General features: G+C 50.6%; 1 protein-coding gene across 2 annotated transcripts in view; it reads right to left on the reverse strand.

Annotated features, from left to right (window-relative positions):
• Positions 1-493: 493 nt before the first annotated feature.
• N4bp1 (NEDD4 binding protein 1) overlaps positions 494-20,296 on the reverse strand; it is a 49,974-nt gene continuing 30,171 nt past the window's right edge. The window contains exons 3-7 of one of the 2 annotated variants that reach the window (XM_003469427.5): positions 13,721-13,851; positions 11,937-12,033; positions 8,992-9,099; positions 7,129-7,236; positions 494-4,151 (exon numbers count right to left, since the gene is read on the reverse strand). In XM_003469427.5, coding sequence (XP_003469475.2) covers positions 3,818-4,151; positions 7,129-7,236; positions 8,992-9,099; positions 11,937-12,033; positions 13,721-13,851 — 778 coding nt within the window. In that variant the 3' untranslated portion in view covers positions 494-3,817. The other variant, XM_013151973.3, reaches the window with a different exon arrangement.

The raw sequence follows: 20,296 nt of genomic DNA on the forward strand, positions 1-20,296 counted from the left end.
CTCTTCTCTGAGGGCTCGCCCTCGGAAGTGGTCACTCTGGTTGCCCTCCGCAAATGCTTGTGAGATCAGTCTCCCCTCTATCCAACCACAATCTTGCCCTGCAGATCCCTGCGGAGGACAATTACACAGGTCCCTCTGCAGGGAAACGGGTCCAGCAGGAAACACCTCAGCTGTCACAGGAGCGTGGCCTGGAAGCCCAGCACCCGGAGACTGAGGCCAAGGCTTTCAAGAGCAGGCAGCCGGGGACACAGAGACACCGGGATCCTGGAACTCACTCTGCCCGTGGTTTTGTACTGCCAAAGCACAGCTCTTCTGATGACAGGAAATGGGCTCTAGCAGACATGGCAGGCACCCCACCCCCACAAGAGGGCAGGCCCCGAGGGGCTGGCCCAGGTGCCCAGCAGAGGCAGGTTCCAGGCCTCCGCACTCCTCCCTGCAGGTCGCCCAGTGTGCTGCCAGGAGTGTGTCGCACCAAGAAGGCACTGTGCTCAGCTCACTTAGCAAACATTTATTGAGCACCTGTCAAGTGCAAGGCACTGTGCTCGGTGCGTGGGGTACAGCGTGCACAGACGGCCTGCCCGCGAGGAGCTCACAGTCTAGAGGGAGGTCACACAGGCCACACGACACCACAAGGCTGGTCTGCTCAGCACTGGGCAGGGGCACGGAAGGGCCAGCAGGCTCTGCGGAGGAGATCTGAGTGGCTCAGTGGGCATCTGGGGAAGGGTCCAGAGGGGCACTCAAGGCGTGGGCAGCAGGGGTGTGATGGGAGCCGCTGGTGGCCCAGGGAAAGGAAGACCCGTCTGAGCACGTGGGCGAGCGCTGGGGGGCTGGTGCACAAGCACAGGAACACGGGGGTGGGGGTGGGGGGGGAGGTGCATGAGTACATGGAGCGCTCAGAGCAGAGGCAGGGGAGTTGGGGGCTCCATGGGTTATGATGGACTATGGGTTGCCGCAGCAGAGTCGGGCTTGGAGAGCGTGGACCACCGAGGCAGGTGGGTTTCTCAAAGCGTGGTCCAGGGCCGCCGGAACGGAATAGGAAAGGGCTCCACGCTGAGCTCTTCTGGAGGCCAAACACTCTGCGTCTCCAGCAAGAGGTACTACCTCCACCCTGACTCCTACAGAGGCCCGTAGTTTGACGACCGACTGCTAAGAAACAGAGGGGCTAAGGACTTGTAAAACGAAAAAAAGGAACAAAGAACATCCAGAAGGGAAAGAAATGTTGACAGCAAAGTCAACAGTACCCAATGCAGTCAATGCTGACATGTAACCTAGCACTCTAAGGGCTGAGGCAGGAGAGTCTTGAGTTTGAGCCCATCTTTGATAACTTAGCAACTTAGTAAGAACTTGTTTCAAAGAAAAAAAAAATTTTTTTAAAACAGGGTCTCGCTATGTAGGCCAGACTGGTCTTGATCTCACAGTGATCCTCCTGCCTCAGCCTCACAAGTGCTGACATTACAGGCATACACTACCATACCTGGCAGTGTCAAAAATACTTAAAACACTTTTTTGAAGGGCTGGGGATGTAGCTCAGTGTGTAGGCCTTGGGTTCAACGCCCAGTACTATTAAAACCAGAGGTGTGTATATGCACACATGTATACGTGGGGGCGCAGGGTAATGGAGAGGTAGATCACGCAGAAAAGGAGGTGAGCAGTTATGATTAAATAAATAAATTACACTGAGGAGATGTAGGCCTGAGGGGCTCAGGACCCCGGAAGGACAGGCAAGGACAGGAAGCTCGGAGGAGAAGTAGAGACTCAGTGCCCGTGGTAAGCCCACAAGTCCGACCCCACTCCCGGCAACACGGCAAGTCTTCCCGACGTCCAGACCATCGCCCAGAAGGGCTGTGAGGCCTGCTCTCACTCCTGGCTGCCAGCCCAGGGTGTCTGCACCGAGAAGATCCTTTCCCTCCCAGAGGCAGCAGCCTGGGCCCCGCCCTGCAGCCCCTCACAAGGAGGCTGAGGGCTCAACACCAAATGCTGGGAGGGCAGGCAGGCACCTGCACGGAGAGGGCAGGGGCCACCTGGAAGGGCAGGAACATCTTCCACGCCCACCAGCAAAGGCAGGTCCGAGAAGAAGCAGCTGAGGATAGTTCGCCTTCAATGGTTGGATAGCCGGGTCTTTAAACATTAAAGTAAACACAATGTATCTCAGAAAGAACTGGGAGTTAGGCTTCTCACAGTAATGTAAGAAATGATTAATGTCCCTCTGTATTCTCCCTACCTACTCTTCTCCCCTCCCATGTCCGAGAGGGAAGGCGACGAGCCTATCTCTGAAACAATACTAAGAATACCAAGCTCACAGGACTCAGGTCCAGCTCAAATTGCTTCTGGAGCCCAAGAGACAACGGGCCCTCCACTGGCCGGCCCTAGCTGGCAGTCTGTCTCCAGGATGAATCCTAGGCCAGGGGGTCAAACACAGCCTGGGATGGGGACCATGGCTCAGGCCACTTCCCTGGAATGCCTGCAACCTCTGACTCGAGTCCACACCTCGCAGGTCACAGGGCCTGAAGCAGCAACCGATGACTTCTGCTTCAGGATGTGCACCCGGGCACCTGGAAAAAAACGTGACCAAAACACAAGTTTGCTTGCACAGAGGGCTCGGAGTCAGCTTCCTAGGGCTGCAGGGGCCACACAGAACCAACAGCACATGGCCTGGGCACAATCTGGAATGCCACCTGGGGCCCACACCATGAAGGACAGGCCAGCACCAAGTCCATGGCCACTGCTCCTAGGCCCAGGAGACACGGTCCATGGGGCAGACACGAGGCCACTGTGAGCAGCCAGAGAGAGCGTGTGAGTGGAGCACAAAGCCCTTTGAAGGCCCGGATGAGTGTACAGATGTCAGGAACCATCAGGGAAGAACCTCACTGGCACAGGACTGGAGCAACACCAAAGTGGACACCACTAACAGGATCGGTTCTAAGAAAGACTCGGGAAGAGCTGCTCACAACACGGAAGGTACAAACACCAGAAAATAAATAAATAGAAGGCTTTGGCCCCCATGAAGCTGCTGATGCTATTTACTGGCTTGCGTCATCTTGAGAATAGAAAACATTTTTGGCAAAGCTATGCAAACCCCACCGTGGGGCACACCCCTCGGCCAGGGCTCTGCGCTGAAGCCCTCAACCCTGTGCAGTCTCCTGAGACGCAAACAGGACTCTGAGCCCGGTACATGGAGGCTGCAGCCTTGGGTGAGGAGCATGGCCTGGGGGTACCAGGAAGGCCTGTGCTGGGCCTCCGCTCCAATCCTGTGGCACTGGAGTCGCCCACCCAGATAATGTGACTCGGCCCTGGGCATGAACAGTGGCCAGGCACAAAGTGCCACCTAGTGGCACCACTTGTCCACTCTCCCAAACAGCTCCAACGGGAGATCCCACAGGAGCACACTGACATACACCCAAGGCAAGTGGGCAGGGAGCACTCCAGGTCAGTGGACAGGACACATTCACCTCAAGAAAATATACTTTTAAGAGCTACTGCTTTCCTTAAGAAAGCAACTCTTTTATTTAGAAAGACGAACCAGATCCATTTGTCAATATCCGCTTCAAGGAAAATAGTTTTAAAAAACATAAAAATGTAAATACACCAAAGAGTAACTGCTAGTAAACAGTTTGAACAGGCAGAAAACGTATACTTTTCTCTTACAGAAAATGTGAGATCTGTAATAGCAGCATAATTTATAGAAAAAAGCTGGTTTTGAACTCCAGGGTGTCTGTACACACACCTTCTTTTCTGTTCCCTATGCAAAGGCGTCTACCTGGGAAGGCATCTCCAGTGAGGGCTCCTGGCGTGCGCAACCTTGGTGCTGGCGACAGCCTCAGTCCAACACCATGGCAGAGAGCGCGTTCAAGTCCTTCATATACGGGTGGGCCGCCAGGATCTGGTCGATTTTCAGCCTCTGCTCAGAGTCGGGGAAGATTTTCAGCAGGGCCTCCCTCAGCTCGCTGGTCTCCACAGGAGACCTCTGTGTAGGCAGGGGCAGGCTGGGCAGGAGCAGGAAGCGGGGCTGCTGAGGGAGCCAGGGGCCCGGGCTTGCTCCCTGGGTCCGGGCTGGAGGCTGGTGGCTGGCACTGGCTGGCTGGGCAGGGCCTCTGAGTCCGGGGTCAAACATGCCCACCTTGGGCAGGGCGCTGAGCAGGGGCTGCATGTCTCTGCGGACAGAGTTAAGTCCTGCTAAGTTGGGTGTAAGATTAACAGAGTGCCTTCTAAAGTGCGTGCTGCTGGCTCAGGATCCCGTGGCTGCTCTCGGGCTTTCAAACCCAAGGCCAGACTGCCTTGCAACAGGGACACAGGCTCCTATAGAGACACCGGGACAGTCCACTGGTAGCACGCTCCTCAAGAGCTGATCTTACCTTCCAAGAGCTGCCATCTCAGGACTGTGCCTCTCTGTTTTGGTGCTAAGCCAAGGTTGCACAAGAAATTTTAAAATATGGGGACTGGCTGGGCATGGTAGCACATGCCTGGTAATTCCAGCACTCAGGAGGCTGAGGCAGGGGGATAACTGCAAGTTTGAGGCCAGCCTGGACTACATAGTGAGTTCAAGGCCAGCCTGAACTATGCAGCAAGATCCTGTCTCAAAAAAACAAGACACGAGAAAAAAAAAAGCAAGACACGGATCACAGTGTCCTACTGTTCTAGAGATCATTTCAGGCAGTGCCTGGCTAGCAGGAATTAGACAAGGGACCTACACTTTGAGCAGGAAGGCATCGCTCAGAGCCCAACAGGTTGCCCTGCCTTCCCAAGGTGCAGGTGAGATGTGAGTGCCCGTGCCTGGTGTAAACACTGGTATGTGTACAGCAGAGACATCTGTATGGGTTTTTAAAATCCTCAGCGACCGTAGCTGGGAGCTGAGAAACGGAGCGACATGAGCAATGTTCTAACCTTCACACTGGACTTGTTCAAGCCCAGTCCCTCTGTGGGGAGTAAAGACCACTTCCCAACTGGCAGGCGCCTCTGGCAAGAGCCCCAAGCCAGAGGAAAGGGGCGGGTTGGCAGGATTGCCTGGGCCAGGCCTGGCAGAGGAGTTTCCAGCTGAGGAAAAGGGACAGACTGACATTCTCCCAGTGTGGCAGGAAATTAAAACATAAAGGTTCCAAGAGAAAGGCTCACCAAGACTACAGAATTTAAGTGTATGGTCTCTGCAGAAGACACCTCTGTACAGAAAAATACCAAATAAAAAATCACCACCCAGGGGCTGGGGATTCAGCTCAATGGCATAAGCGTCTGCCTTGCAAGGGCGCGGTCGTGAGATCGATCCCAGTACCGGGGTGGGAGGACAAACACCCAGCCCAAGCCTGCAACGCCCAATGCCCAAGCAGCAGCAAGATCTCCGGGCTTGAAAGCAGGCAGGTGGGTACAGTCCACTGTGAAGCGCCACCTGGCAAGTGTGAAGTGTGGGTGCGCCCACAGCCAGCCCTGCCAAGACACAACCTGGGGCACCACGTAACCCTCTCTTCCCAGTCCCCCAGAGCACCCCAGTGCGAATGCTGCAGGGAGACACAGGGGCAGGTTATCTGAGCTGCCAGGTGGGCACACACAAAACCAAGGAACATACCTGTTTCCAGAGAATTTTGGTAACAGAGGCAACAACAGGTACTCGATAATCACTGCTTTCCTTAAAAAACAAGCCAACTGGCCAGGTGTGGGGCACATGCCTCTAAGCCTAGCACTCTGGGAGACTGAGACAGGAGTATTCCAAGTTCAAGCCCAGGCTGGGCAACTTAGCAAGACCCTGTCTCAAAACAAAGAAGGGTAGGGATGTAGCTCAGTACATTTCTCAGGCCCTGTGTTCAATCTCTAGTACCAAAAAATAAAGAACAAAACTCTGCCATATAATTAACACCCGCATTCCCAGCACTTGGGAGGCTGAGGCAAGAGGATTTTGCAAGTTCAAGTCCAGCCTACCTAGTGAGACCTGGGCTCTACAGTGAAACCTTGTCTCAAAAAAGGCCAAAAAAACCCTAACAAAAACACCTTGAAACACCTCAGTCTTCTGTGGGGAACCACCCAGACTTGACTCTCCTTGAAAGATGAGCAACTATCTCCATTTTGGATAAACCTGGCTCTGTCTCCATGTACTGATTCGTACAGGGCTGCCTGGGCCATTTCTTTATCCCTGCAACTGGCTCTGAGCAACGTAAACTGGGCTGGCTGAGGAGCTGATGGGTCATCTCTGAAGCAAGGCGACATGGGATTACAAACATCAACCTTCCAAACTGAGAGGAGATCCAGGAAAGTGCTCTCTCTAACTTCAACAAAGAAAACCTAAAGTTTAGATTTAGGTTCTCAACTATCAAATAAATTTTAGAAAAATAGGTAATACTAGCTTCTCCATTTAGTGATGGTAGAAAGTAACAGTTAAGGCTGGTATAATGGCTCACGCCTGTAATCCCAGCACTCAGGAAGCTGAGGCAGGAGGATTATTGCAAGTTTGAGACCAGCCTGGGCTTCAAAGTGAGCTCAAGCCCAGCCTAAACTGCATAGAGAGCCTGTCTCAAAAAAGACAAAAAAAAAAAAAAAAAAAAAAAAAAGAAAGTAAGTAATGGTTAGCTCACCAGGCAGTGATTCCTGAGCAGTAAGTAAATTAATATGAGCACAACATCCATGAAGCAAGTGAGGCAGCAGGTGAAGGGGGGAAGAAGGGCATTCGCCCACACATACTGAGCCTCAGCAGCACTGACAGGAGAGGACCGACAGCTCAGAAAATCTTGGGCTCAAAGAAAGTTTGGGTCCCTGCCTCCCCTAGGATCAAACAAAAGGGATATAAACGCATTATTAGGTCTTTCCAGGTGCTTGCTTCATCGGCCTCCACATAAGCCACACTCTCACTAAATCTAAGGCCTGAGGAAATTAAATGTCACATTTAGTGTGCAGAGATAACACTTGCACACAGCGCAAGGCGTCAGACTGAAATGAACATTTAGACACAAGGCAATGTGAAGAAATACCCAAGACAGCCAGGTGTGGTGGTGCACAGCCTGCAAACCCAGCGCTTGGGAGGCTGAGGCAGGAGGATTATTACAAGTTCAAGACCAGTCTGGGCTACAAAGTGAGCTCAGGGTCAGACTGAACTGCACAGCAAGACTCTGTCTCAAACAGACAAAAAAATAAAAATAAAAAAAGAAATACCTAAGCGAGACCTCCTTCCGAAGAAACTCTTCCAGTCGAGGTCCACTTCTTCCCAGAGGGTCGTCAGGAACCATAAATATGTCTCCCACGAAGGTGTACTGCAGCAACCTGCAACACAGAGCAGTCAGAGAGCTGAAGAAACCTAACTCCTCGAGGCTTCAGAAACCCAGATGGAGCTCACAGCAGTCCCCCAACTTCAGAGCCATGGTCAGCCTATAAATTCCAGGACCACTTCCTTGCCCGAAGAGGGAAAAGTCGACACTCATATTAAAGCATTTTAACATTAATCCGGACACAGAAAAATCAGCCCAACAAACTTTTAGCAGTTGTTTCCATATTTTTTGCTACTTGCTTTTTTTTTTTTTTTTTGGTACCAGGGATCAAACTCATGACCAAGCCCTTGCAAAGCAGCACTTACACTGCTGAGCTAAATCCCCAGCCCCATTGTTCCCATACTGTTTATCAGACCTCTAGGTTCTTTCCTAGGCCCGGGAAGCAGTTTCCTAATGGAACTATGGAAAACAGTACTTAAAGACTTTCCGCTTATGCATAAGAGGTGCTATCTATGAAAGCTTAATTCTATAATAAAACTGGAATATGTCCATAGCCAAACCTACTGCAAGTAACCTTTTCAAAAAGGAAAAAGAAGGCATGGGACACAGGCCTATAATCCCAGCAATGGGAGGCTGAGGCAGGAGGGTCACAAGGTGGAAGTCAGTCTATACAATGAGACTCTATCTCAAAAAAAAAAAAAATAAATAAATAAAGATATGGAAAAAAAGATCACAATATGACATAAGAAAAAGTCGATCGGTGAGCAACAGTTATTGAGTATTGGGGGACAGGGCTGGGGTGCAGCAGCAGTGTTCGAGCCTGGCATGTATGCGGCCCAGGGTTTGCTCTCCAGCACTGGGGAGAAGCAGCCGTCGTGCTTACGTTCACTGTCCACTCTCGGTGCTGCTGTGCCCATGCAGATGCTGGACTGGGCAGCTGGCATCTCGCTCCATCTGGAGCCCAGAAGAGCACTCGATGGGCACTGAGCACAGGGACAAATGCGGAGACGCGAGGGAAGATGCCTGGCTGTGCTCAGGGTCAAAGCACAACTCTTGGTTCAGCCCACACCCATGTCCACAGCTGGCTTTTCCTTCCTTTTCTCCCCAGCTCTGTGACTGTACACAGGTCAAATACCTGCACCAGCAGACTCCCATCTGGGCAGTTACAGCCACTTTCTGAAAACGCTCCAGTGATTTAGCAGTGCCAGAACGCCCCCAGCTCTCACGCCAGCTCTCCCTGGTGGTCCTTGGCCTGTGTGTTTTCCTCCATGCCTAGAGACTGGGGCCCACTGGCATTTTGCATTGTGTCATGCTCAGGCGATGCGGGTGCAGGAGCAGCCCCGCCAAGCAGTGCTCCTGATGGACACAGAAGCAGCTTTCAGCGGCCGGCCATTCCCGACCCGCCTCCCCACACTTCAGTACGGAGGACCGTGCTGGACTTTTGGTCAGTTTGTGATGAGCCCCGTCGGCGCTCTGCTTTTGGTCCACTCCTCTGGCCGGTCACGTGCTGCAGAAGCACAGTAGGCAGCCACAGGCCCCCATCTCTCAGGCACAGCTGAGGTGGTGGCCTCCTGCAACCCCACCACTCAGCGGGCCGCACAGGAGGCCATTCACATGCAGGGCAGCGCCGCCTGTCTGCCAGGCCTCCTGAAGACACACGTGGCACACACAGCAGGGACAGTGGGGTCCTTGGCAGGGCCCAGGGCATGACAGAGAGGCAAAGTACAACACACACACACACACACACACACACACACACACACACACACACGAAACGGCTTTCTAACAAAGACAAGTTAGAAAACATTACCTTTTTGTAATAATTTCTCTCCAGGAGATTGACTCAGTCACAAATTCTCTGAAGTTATCGTTTGTTACAATTATGCCACCAGTTTTGTCCGCTAAATGTAGCAGAAACCTACAGCAATACAAGAGAGTTTACAATGAGCAAATAGACAGCCTGGCTCTGAGCAGCTGTGCACCAGGCAAGTAAAAGGATGTCCTCTCCTCTGGGAAATCAGAGAGGTAACCCAGTCTGGACAGCAGTTTTACCAGGGAAGATGCGTGTTTGTTAGGTTAGTGTTTATAAACCACTTTTTCATACAACCCAATTTTTAAAAATGACTTCAGCTATGACGTACACATTTCTACAAAGTCACGCTGCAGGTGAGCAGCGGTGAGAACACACAAGGACTGGAGCAGGGCTGGCAGAGGACACAGGCTGGAGAAACAGTCATTGTCCCCGCTGCTGGCTACATGCTTCTGACTCTAGGTTAGCTGCTGGGCAGTCAGCCTTGCCATTTCTTTTAAATTTCTACAGTCCCTGTCTGCTTTGATTTGAGAAGAGATGACGAGAATTACTCTGTTTTCTGTTTAGGCTAAATCATAGACTTCCTTAAAAGCAAGCTACAAGGGGCACATGGAGATGAAACCAGTGCGGAAGCACTCTGCCTAACTGCCGGAGGTGCTCCTGCTCATACTGTCCTGAGGAGGATCTGTAGGGTAAGGTAATTTTCCTCTCTCACATCAGCAGGACTGCAAATGTCCAAGGCAATGAGACAAAATAAATCATGACAGGTGCAAACAAATGCACACAGTACTTGTGCATTCTTAAAGAACAACTAAAAAAAAAACCGAACAAAAAGCCAAAATTCAGAGGGCAGAGTGGCGCAAACTTGTAATCCTAGCACTTGGGAGGCTGAGGCAGGTGTATCTAGCAAGTTTAAGATCAGACTGGGCTACATACTGAGTTCCAGTCTAGCCTGGCTCACACAGCAACATCATGTCTCAAAAACAAACAAACGGAAATCAAAAATCAACTGCTGGGCATGGTGGTACATGCCTGTAATCCCAGCATTCAGGAAGCTGAGGCAGGAGGATCACAGTGAGTTTCTAGGCTACACAGTGAGTTCAAGGAGTGCACAGTGAGACCCTGTGTCAAAAAAAAAAAAAAAAAAAAAAAAAACAAAAACCAAACAAACCAAAACCAAAACTAACAAATAACCCAAGTTTCTTTAGTCTCAGGTCTTGGGGCCAGACACTGGAAAGTAAACATGACTTAGTTCTTTTATTTTGCAGGTGAGGGGTTGCCAGGAATCAAACTCAGGATCTCACCTGTGCCAGGCAGGCGCTGTGCCACGTCTGATAAAGTCTGACTGACAAACTCTTGGTGAGCAATGAGGGAAGCGGCAGCAATGCTTGGGTAGTGGAGCTTCCAAGCCTGTGCATGCACCGTGAACAGGCCCTCCGAGACCCGAGTCAAGTGAGACCTGCAGGCAGCCCGTGCACTGCTGCTCCGAGTTTCTCGGTGCCGGGGCACGTGAGGCTGTCTGCAGCAGGGCCCACCTCCGTCCCCGGGCCAGCAAGGACACGGCCTTCCCACCACCCTGCCCTGCACACTGTGCCAGCTCACGGGCCGCTCCCGCATCTCTGATTCTCCTATCCGACCTGGTCAGGGAAGGGCTGTGCCAGCTTAGAGTCATCACATCTGTGGCCTTGGGTGTGGAGGGGCCTGTCCTGAGTGTGCTGGCAGTGGGGTGCCAGGGGCCCGGGAGCCATGATAAGCCAGCTCCTCCTCCCACTCCTGGCCACACATTCTCTCCCTTCCTGGAGGCCAGTGAGCCACAGATTGAGACTGAGCCAGGAGACACTGCTCTTCCTTCCGGTCACGGGGCCAGGGCTTTGTCCCAGTACTAGAAAGTGACTAGATGGACTACTGGTGAGAGGTCTCAAGTAGTAAGCTGTGTCCACAGTGGCCCCAAGTCACCTTGGTATGGCACAGCTCTGCTCAAACCTGCTGACCTTCCCTGGCTCAAGTCCCAAGCTGACACTACCTTCAGCAGGGCTGGGGAGAAGCAGGAGAGGGAAGAACAGGCAGCTGCCCACCACGGACGCCACCTGCTACTGTTCGCCTCACGTGAGAGGAGTACTGTAAGACCACATGCCACTGGTTCAGCTGGAAGGTCTCACTGGTTGTGGTGGGACATGCTTGTAATCTAGCCAGCTGGGAGGCTGAGGCAGGAGGATCACAAGTCTGAGGCCAGCTTAGACAACAGTGAGGCACTGTCTCAAAATACACCGGCAGGGAAGGAGTACCCGCACACACTCCCCTGCGCCACCTGTCCGCCATTCCTCTTCTCAGATACACCACCGTGCCCAAACCTAAGAGGCTACTTGTGAGAAGGAAAGGTTTTAGAAGAGAAAGTTACAAAGCGTGGGCTGAATTTTCATGCCTCAGAAGCACCAGCCCTGCTGAGCCATCTACCAGTGGAAGAACTGGGACTTCCTTTTGCAGGGTCAGCTGAGACAGCCTCCACAGTGTTGGCCAAGAGCCTGATTCATGCTGGGCTGGGGCAGGAAGAGGACCCCGAGAGCCATGCTCTTCCCACCTTCCCTTCGTTTCTCTTCGGGCTTGTGCTAAAAAGACAGGGTCTTTCCCTGACTGGTGTCACGATCCCGGGCTCAGCCTCCAGAACAGAGGACGCAGAAGACCCGGTAGAAGCCACTCCGTGCTCCATGCGAAGGCAAGACAAGCGCAACCTTCACAAGCACCACAAAGACAGCCCTGTATGCTCGCCTCACACACACTGTATTAGAAACAAAAAGCGCTAACTCACAGTGTATTCTGTGATGCTCCTGAGCCCTCAGGGCAAAGACTGCTAAGCGGTACTCTGAACATTAAAGTCCTCTGCCGAACCACCCAGGGCAAGGGCTCCTCCCCAGCCACCCAACTCTAGAGAGGAAAAGCGTTCATACCTGTCATCGTGAGATGCAATTCTTTCTCCAAAGACCATCCGAGCAGGAGTTAGAGATAATATTCCAAGCTCCTGGAGCTGGGTGAGGAAGTGCTGTTCTGTTCACGGAATAGGTTGAACACACATATTCAGAAAAAGGCTCTTCCCGATGTATAAATAAGTGAAAGTATACCTCAACATCTGCCTAGGGAGTTGCAAACCTTTGTTCTACTGATTCAATTTTATTAACTCACTGGGAAGAAAATCCAGTAAGGCAAATGCAACATACGAATTTACTTTGTCTTGTTTTGTTGTGAGGCAGGGTCTCACTACTAGCTCAGACTGGCCTAGAACTCACAGTGATCTGTCTGCCTCGGCCTCCCAAGCTCAGGGATCACAGGCATGCACCACTATGCCTGGCTTTACTCTGGCAATCTTTTGAGATGGGACCTCGATGCGTAGTGCAAGGTGGCCTTGAACTCGCTTATGTAGCCCAGGCTGGCCTTGAACTCATGGCACGCTTCCTTCCTCAGCCTCCCAAGTACTGGGATGACAGGTGTGCACCACCATGGCTGGATCTTGGCAATCTTTTAAACATAAAGAGACTCAATCCACTTGCTTCTTAAACCATAAACCTATGTTTAGTGAATCTTGTCATCAAGATCTTTTCCCACGCCACACGAGCAGCAGTACAGGACAGAGATAGCCAGGAAAGCTGTGAAGAGGGCGGAGCGTGGGATAGGACAGCAGTGCAGGGGCAGGGGCTGGGGAAGCCAGGCTGCCAGCCCCGAGGCGAGCGAGGGTATGCTGCTGGCTCATCAGAAGCCCATCCCCATCTCCGTCCCACTGCTAGCACAGCCTCCCTCTCTGGGGCACGGAGGATCACAGGCACATTTCAGAAATCTAGCAATGAACAAAAGAAGTCCACTAGCCTCTGCAGCGGCACCAACACTGGCCCCAGCTGAAACGTGCAAAGTCTGACTCCCAGAGTCACAAAGTACATAGTGTAAGCAGACTGGACTCAGGCGGGGATCCAGCTGGAAGTCAGCCTCAGAAACAGCAACCTGCTTCGTGCCACCCACGTGCCTTCCATCAGGCTCACTCGTACTCCAGACTGACAGCAGCTGGCAGCACTCCGGGCACCTCAGCGGGCTGAGCCTCACTGCCACCAGCCCACCCTTCCTCCCTGGGTGCTGCGCTGTGAGCCACCTGCACACCCCCACCATCCTCCTCCAGAGCCTGGGCCATACACAGCTTGAGTCTGCCTGGACTACTTCAGGACTGACGGTAAGTTCAGCTCTTCTGTGTCACCTGCAAGTCCGCCACACAGCACAATGACCAACAGAAATGGTTTACGCTATAAATTAGGCCACCGAAGAGACAATGCAACCTCCAAATTTAATAAGTGTACTTTCAAAAAGACTATTTCAGTAGCAGCCTGAAAGAAGGCCACATTTTAATTTTTAGAAGTCAAAACAGGGCTGGGGATTTAGCTCAGTGGCACAAGCACCTGCTTAGCAAGTGCAAGGTTGTGAATTTGATCCCTGGTACAAAACAAAAAGTAAAAAAAGAAAATTGGTATCTAATAAACTCTAACAACTTTGCAACTACCGTCTAACTTCCTACCTCCCCTACCTCTGTACTGTGACAGTCCCCTGGTGGACTCTACTGAGGACTCTATAGACACAGGAACAGAGTCACCACCGTGGTATCAGTTAACGCTGCTGGTGGTTCCGAATAACACCCTGCGATCAGATGCCGACTGTCGCACAGGACCAGGAACCTGGAGAGGGCAGCCGCGCTTACCTGTGACATTGGAGTCTCGTCTTGTTCTCCACTGAGGAACAAACACAGTGATGTTTCTGTTGCCAAGCTTCCAAAAATACTCCACTGCAATTGCAATCCCACGACAAGAAAAGAACTTTTTCAGACCATGGCTGGAAGAAAAAAGGTAAAATTTACTTCAGTTTAAAGCATGTTTAGAGTGTAAGTTTTAAAGGAACCATCAACATTGTGAAGAAACAACTCACAGAAGGGGAAAAACATTCTGCTACCTACTCATCAAAGGACTAATATCTAGAATACTCAAAAAAAGAAAAAATCAGAGCCCTCTAAATAAAGTCCCAATCCAAAAATGGGCATCTGAAATGAACAGACTTCTCAGATGAAGTAGAAACGGCAAATAAATATATGAAAAAATGTCTAACATCACTGGTCACTTGAGAGAAGTAAATCAAAACAACACTGACATTCCACCTCACCCCAGAAAGAATGGCTCATCAAGAAATCAACTCAAGGGGCTGGGGATTTAGCTCAGCAGCACAAGCACCTGGCAGGCATTCAATCCCTGGTACTAAGGAAATCAACTCAAAACAGATGCTGGGGGGGGGGGGCATTGCACTGTTGGTGGGAGTGCAAACTGAACCAACCACTCTGGAAATCAGCAGGTATTTCCGTCTGATCCAGGTATTTCCTCCTAGGATCTCCTTGGAAGAACTGAAGACACCGTATCACAGTGATCCATGCACACCCATGTATATAGCAGCACAATTCCTAACAGTTAAATCTTGGAAACAGCTGAAATGCCTATCGGCAGACGAATATACAAAGAAAATGTGTTTATACACAGTGGCGGGGCTGGGGGTTTAGCTCAGTGGTGAGGTGCCCGCCTGGCAAGTGTGAGGTCCTGAGTTCGAGTCCCAGTACCAAAAGAAATGCACAGCACAATGGAGTACCCCTCTCCATAAAGGATAAACCTGAGTCATCTGTGGGAAAAAGGATGCTTCTGGAGGCCATAACACTAAGTGTAGCAAATCAGACAAACAAGCCTAAATATCACAGCGCGTCTCTTATATGAGAACACTACTACATTCGTAAAGTGCAAAATACAGGACAGACACTCAGAAATGGCAAGACTGATCTTTGACACATGGGAAAGGAACTGAAAGATGCCGAGAGAGGGAAGGGAAAGGAGATCAATACAAAAGGGGGCTGAGCAGGGGTTACCTGCACCACATCCCTACAAGGAATGTGATCATCAGGCAATACAAGCATGGATTAAAAATAATATACATACCTATATTATCAATATGTCTAGAAGGCCGGACGTGGTGGCACTCGCCTGTAATCCCAGCACTGGGGAGGCTGAGGCAGGAGGATCACTCTGAATTCAAGGCCAGCCTGGGATACATATTAAGCCTCTGTCTCAAAAAAGCCCCTGAAATCGATCAATCAACAAATCTAGAAGAAGGGGACAAAGGTACAGGGATGGAGAGGCTGGTGAGGAAGTTATTAAAAAATAAATGGAATGTGAAGTGTCACGTGTATGGACCAACTCCTTATGATGCATGTAATCATAAGGCATCACAAACATGTACCTAAAAGTAAAACTAACATGGGGGAAAACCAAGCATAAGCTTTACCATGAAAACGCGGACACCTGAAACACAATCCCTGTACCATTCCTGCCTTTGCTGGCACAGAGCTGCACAGCTGCTGCTTTGCAAAGTGAGCCTGGGACAGACTGGAGCAGTACCTTTACTACTCTCATGGCTTTTCTCAGACTTTGTTTGGCTGGTGTAACTGGGTAAGCTGTTCTGGTAGAAGGCAGTGGGTTCCAGAATCACGTTTGTTTATCCCTGCACTTTTAAGAGTTTTACTTTGTTTCAGTGATACTGGAACCCAAGGCCTTTGAACTGAGCTACCTCTCACTCCTTTTTCTACTTTGTATTTTGACACAGGCTCTTGCTTAAGTCTTTCAATTGTGCAGGCCGGTATCAAAATTGGGGTCCTCCCACCTCACCCTCCCATAGTACCGCGAGTATGGGCATGTACCACCGTGTCCAGCTCCCAGAGTTTGTTCTTTTGAGGAAAACCCACTAGTTCTGATATCCTGCTGACAGAGAAAGCACAGCAGCTGTGACGGCACTGTGCCCCTGTCAGCGGACACTGCAGGCAGAAGAGGGGAAAGACATGACGTGGTTGTCACCACCACTGCCTCAGCCCAGGAGGCTCCACCCCAGCATCCAGCTTTCAGGAAAGGTAAGAAGCCAAAATTCAAAGGCAACTCATGGGTCCCAGGCGGCCAATCTGTGCAGAAAGCAGAAAAAGGAAAGGCAACAAAGAACTAGGCTGGGTCAGGGCCCACAGGCTGCTCCTGAAGAGGCTGGCTCCATAGGAGCTGCTGTCCGCTGCCCCACTCTCACCAACCAGGGAGGAGCCCCGGGCACAGCAACTTTAAGAAGCACCTCCTCAAATAGATTTCTTAAGTACCTCCAAAGAAAAAGAAGAAAAATACTGCCACGGAGACAGAGCAGGCTTAGATCCCTGCTGGGGAGGGCAACACACTGGGCGCAGTGCCCACAGCTTCTGGCTCCAGCCAGCGCTCTGCCTGCCCCACCCCGGGGATGTCGGCTGTATGTCCCTGTCCACCAGGAAGCTGCTCTTACAGAGGCTCACAACCACCCTCTCGGAACCACAGGAAGACTGCAAAAGCGGCCACTCCCAACAGACTGGGAAGGGAACACACCCATCCTTGGTTAAATATCCAGAGTCCCCCGTTCACCTGCAAGCATCCAAACACACCAAGGGCCTAACAATGGGACATCTGTTACCGGAAGAGAGATGGGGGGGGGGAGTAGTTTCTTAACCTTTAAAAAAGGATAAGTCACATGTTGCTCTAACTGCTTAATAGCTAATGTCACCAGCCACAACATGATGACCCCGAGTACAATAGCCTGTTAGCTCCTGGGAAAACTGAAGGGTGCACGTGCTTAGTCCTTGAAAGGTTAAACCCTTCATGGAAACGCACCAAAAAGGCTTTGTCAAATGCCCCATGCTATTCAACAGACAAATACAACACCCAAATCTCCTCTTTTCCTAAATATTCCTGCTGACATCGACAACAGAAATTAGACAGATGGCCACGTGTGGTGGTGCAGGCACATCATCTCAGCACTCTGGAGGCTGAGGCAAGAGGATGGCAATGAGTTGCAGTCAGCCTGGTTACGTAGCTTAAAACCAGTCTGAACGACACAGCAAGACTATGCCTCAAAAAACCCACAAGATGTCTGTGCATCATCACAGACACACAACCCCAGGATGAATATCCAAAACAGAGGAGAGACAGATGACAGCTGGTTAAAATACTCACAGCACACCTGGAATCCTGGCATTCTGGGACGCTGATGCAGGAGGATCAAAAGTTCAAGCCCAGTTTGGATGCTTGAATGACTTAGCAAGACACTGTCTCAAAACTAAGTAAAAGCAGCCCTGAGACACAGCTGGGCACACAGGCCCTGGGCTTGTGCAGACGAGGCAGCCTGGGGGATGGCTCCTCCCCAGGTGGACCCGACAGAGTGGTTTCCTCCCATGCTGTCCCTCATCCATAGCTACGGAGCCTGCCAGAGGAAGACAGAGTGACACACAGTGAATGGCCAAGGGGCAACCTCACCTACAGACACAACTGGCTGATATGCCAGGTGCTCTCCTGCTGAAGTTTCAGGCTGACAAAGCCCAGTGCTCCAGAGCCCAGTGGTGCAGTGCCACCACTACAATGTCTAACCACCCCCGCAAAGAACTTCCATGACTCATCACATGACTCACTCATGGTGACAAGGGGAAATCAAGAGAAGATGTGCACAGCAGGTAGCACGGGGAAAGGTGCCACAGAATTTCTCACGATGGAGACTGTTGTGGAGTCCCGCGGGCAGCCACAGGAAGGAGGCTTCAGCCAGCCACACACAGCCTGGGATGGCTGCACTGGGGTGCGGCTACCCCACCCTTGGGTCTTCCTGCTTAAGGACTCAGGTTTCTTTTAACTACTTCCCCAACTAGTTGGGCTGTGCGGGGAGGTCTGCTCAGTGGCGCACTTGCAACTCAGCACTTAAGTACCCGTGATGCTCAGTCCTAAAAGCTCAGCCTCCACATCATAGGAGCGGCCAGCAAGGCTGCCCAGAGGAGAGGTGGGGACAGCCCAGGGCTGTGTCACGTGGTCCCAGTTACAGGGAACTGCTGCCTCCAGGACTGGAGAGAAGACATTTTAGAAGTGAGGCATAATACCTGCCATATGTCAAGCACTTCAAAGATTCATCCTCAGTTAAAATTTAGGTTGATCATTAGAATGGCAACCATGAGGTTTATAAATGAGCAGTAGAGAAGAGTCTCTTTAAAAATCCTAGGGCCGGGATTTAGCTCAGAGGTATAAGCGCCTGCCTGGCCAGCATAAGGTCCTGAGTTCCATCCTCAGTACCAAAATAAATAAGTAAATAAAAATCCTAATGTAAAGGGAACAAAAGTCAACAAGAAGCTAAGACCTCCTGTGAGTCAGCGCCATCCTTGGGCTGACTGGGAAAGAGCCAGGTGCCAGCCCCTTCAGGGTGTGGGCAGGGAGACAAGAGCCAATTACCAGCCCCCACCCAAGTGACCAGCTGATCCAGAGAAACGCAGGCTGTGATGACAGCCAGTGAGGTAAAGCACACCCTAATGCTCGCAGTGTCAGTGCTTCACTGCCTTTGCAGCTTAAAGCCTGTAGTGTACTCATCTACTGAAGAGAGTAATACGCCACGTAACACACACGGGAGACCTCCTTCTGATGGTGGTAGCCATTGTTAATTCCCTATAATCTTGTTTCAAAATCATTCTCATTGTTTTGTTTGGCTGGATTTTATTGTTTTATCTTGCTTAATTTTTTTATATCTGATGGCATGGGCAACTATTTCGAAAATAACAACAAGATGTGTTATGGTAGCCATTTTGGGTTTACTGTTACTTTGTTTTGCATTATCCTGTATGGCATTCACTGTTTTATTTTCACTGGTTCTCTTCTATTCTGTTTCGTTTAATTTTACTATGTCTGAAGGATGAGCAACTGTTTTGAAGACTTGTCGTCTTCAAAAGGCATTATGATAATGAATGTTGATTTCCTATTGCCTTGTTTTGAAAGTCTGTGTCACTTACACTGTCGTGTTTCGATTGGCTTTATTATGTTTTATTTTGCTTGGTTTTATTCTCTTTAAAATAAAAATTTTTTTAAAAAAATCATAATCTATTACAGATGGGTGTGGTAGTGAACACCTGTAATCCCAGCACTCAGGAGGCTGAGGCTAACCTGAGGCCAACCTAGTTCAAGGCCAGCCTGAACAGCACACAGCAAGACCATTTCAAAAAACAAAATGAAACAAAATTCCTAATCTATTGGGTGGGTGGATAGGAGGCTCTGCGGGGCCACAGGCCCACCCCCCACACAGCAGTATTTGTGGAGTCCTAGGCACAGGGTAGCCAGCCTGGATCCCTGCCCAGGGGCCTCACATGCTGTGGGGTTCACTCACTGTAGTAAGCTGGGCCAGGCCTGGGGCAGCTGCCCTGCAGGACCCTCATTGAATCACACACATCACCAAGCACCTTCCTGCTTGCCACAGGGAGGCATCCCTGCTTTCCGAGGGCCCAAGTACCTAAATCTCAGGCCAAGAAGAGCAGGAGGCTGTCCAGCGCCCATTTTTCATGTTATAATTTCTGCAGTTATCTTTTCACAGGTACTTGGGTAACAAGAAATAAAGTAAATTTTTTTAACTTAAAAATTCCTAATGCATAGCCGGTTGTGGTGCCGCATACCTATGATCCCAGCACTTCAGAGAATGAGGCAGGAGGATCACTGCGAGTTCAAGGCCAGCCTGGGCTACATGGTGAGTTCAAAGCCAGCCTGAACTGCACAGTGAGACACTGTCTCAAAAGAAAAGGAAAGGACAGGAAAAAGGAAAGAGAAAAGAAGTCATCTGCAGGGGCATTGAGTACATTCACAATCCTGTGCAACCACCACTCACACCAGCTCCAAACTATTTCCACCACCCAAAAATTAAGACCTCTACCTATCCATAATCAGTTTCTCTGCAGGGTTAATTTTAACTACTGACATTTTCAGGTTAACCTATACCCAATGAAGCAACCGTGCCTTCTTTGGCAACACAACCTCTTGTGAAAGTTCTACCTTTAAACTGAAACATATGAATTCACAGGAAATTCAGGTACCCCCAAATAATCAGTTTTCCAGAAACATTAGCAAAGGCTTAGAGGCTCACCATGGTGCATAAATCAGTGGTGTCCCAGGGATATCAGGAAATAGGTGGTCATGTTCTAGTGCCTCAGGGACTAGGAGATGGGGGGACCCCTGGTAGCCCCAGCATTAAATCCACTGTGCCCCTGAGGGAGGTGCTGACCACCACCCCTGGAGGCACTTCACAGAGGGTCGCTGTGCACCTTTTTTCTCTGAATGTTAGTGGGGGCCTTTCCACATGCAACAAGTGTCCTCAGGAGAAATATGGGAAGTAAAAAGGGCTAAGATGCAGCCAGGGTCAACAGCCCAAGACAAAGATATTCACCATGCAT

The sequence above is a fragment of the Cavia porcellus genome, unplaced genomic scaffold, assembly GCF_034190915.1.
Source record: "Cavia porcellus strain 051 isolate PalLab524CR breed Dunkin Hartley unplaced genomic scaffold, mCavPor4.1 scaffold_5, whole genome shotgun sequence".
Lineage (NCBI taxonomy): Eukaryota > Metazoa > Chordata > Mammalia > Rodentia > Caviidae > Cavia > Cavia porcellus.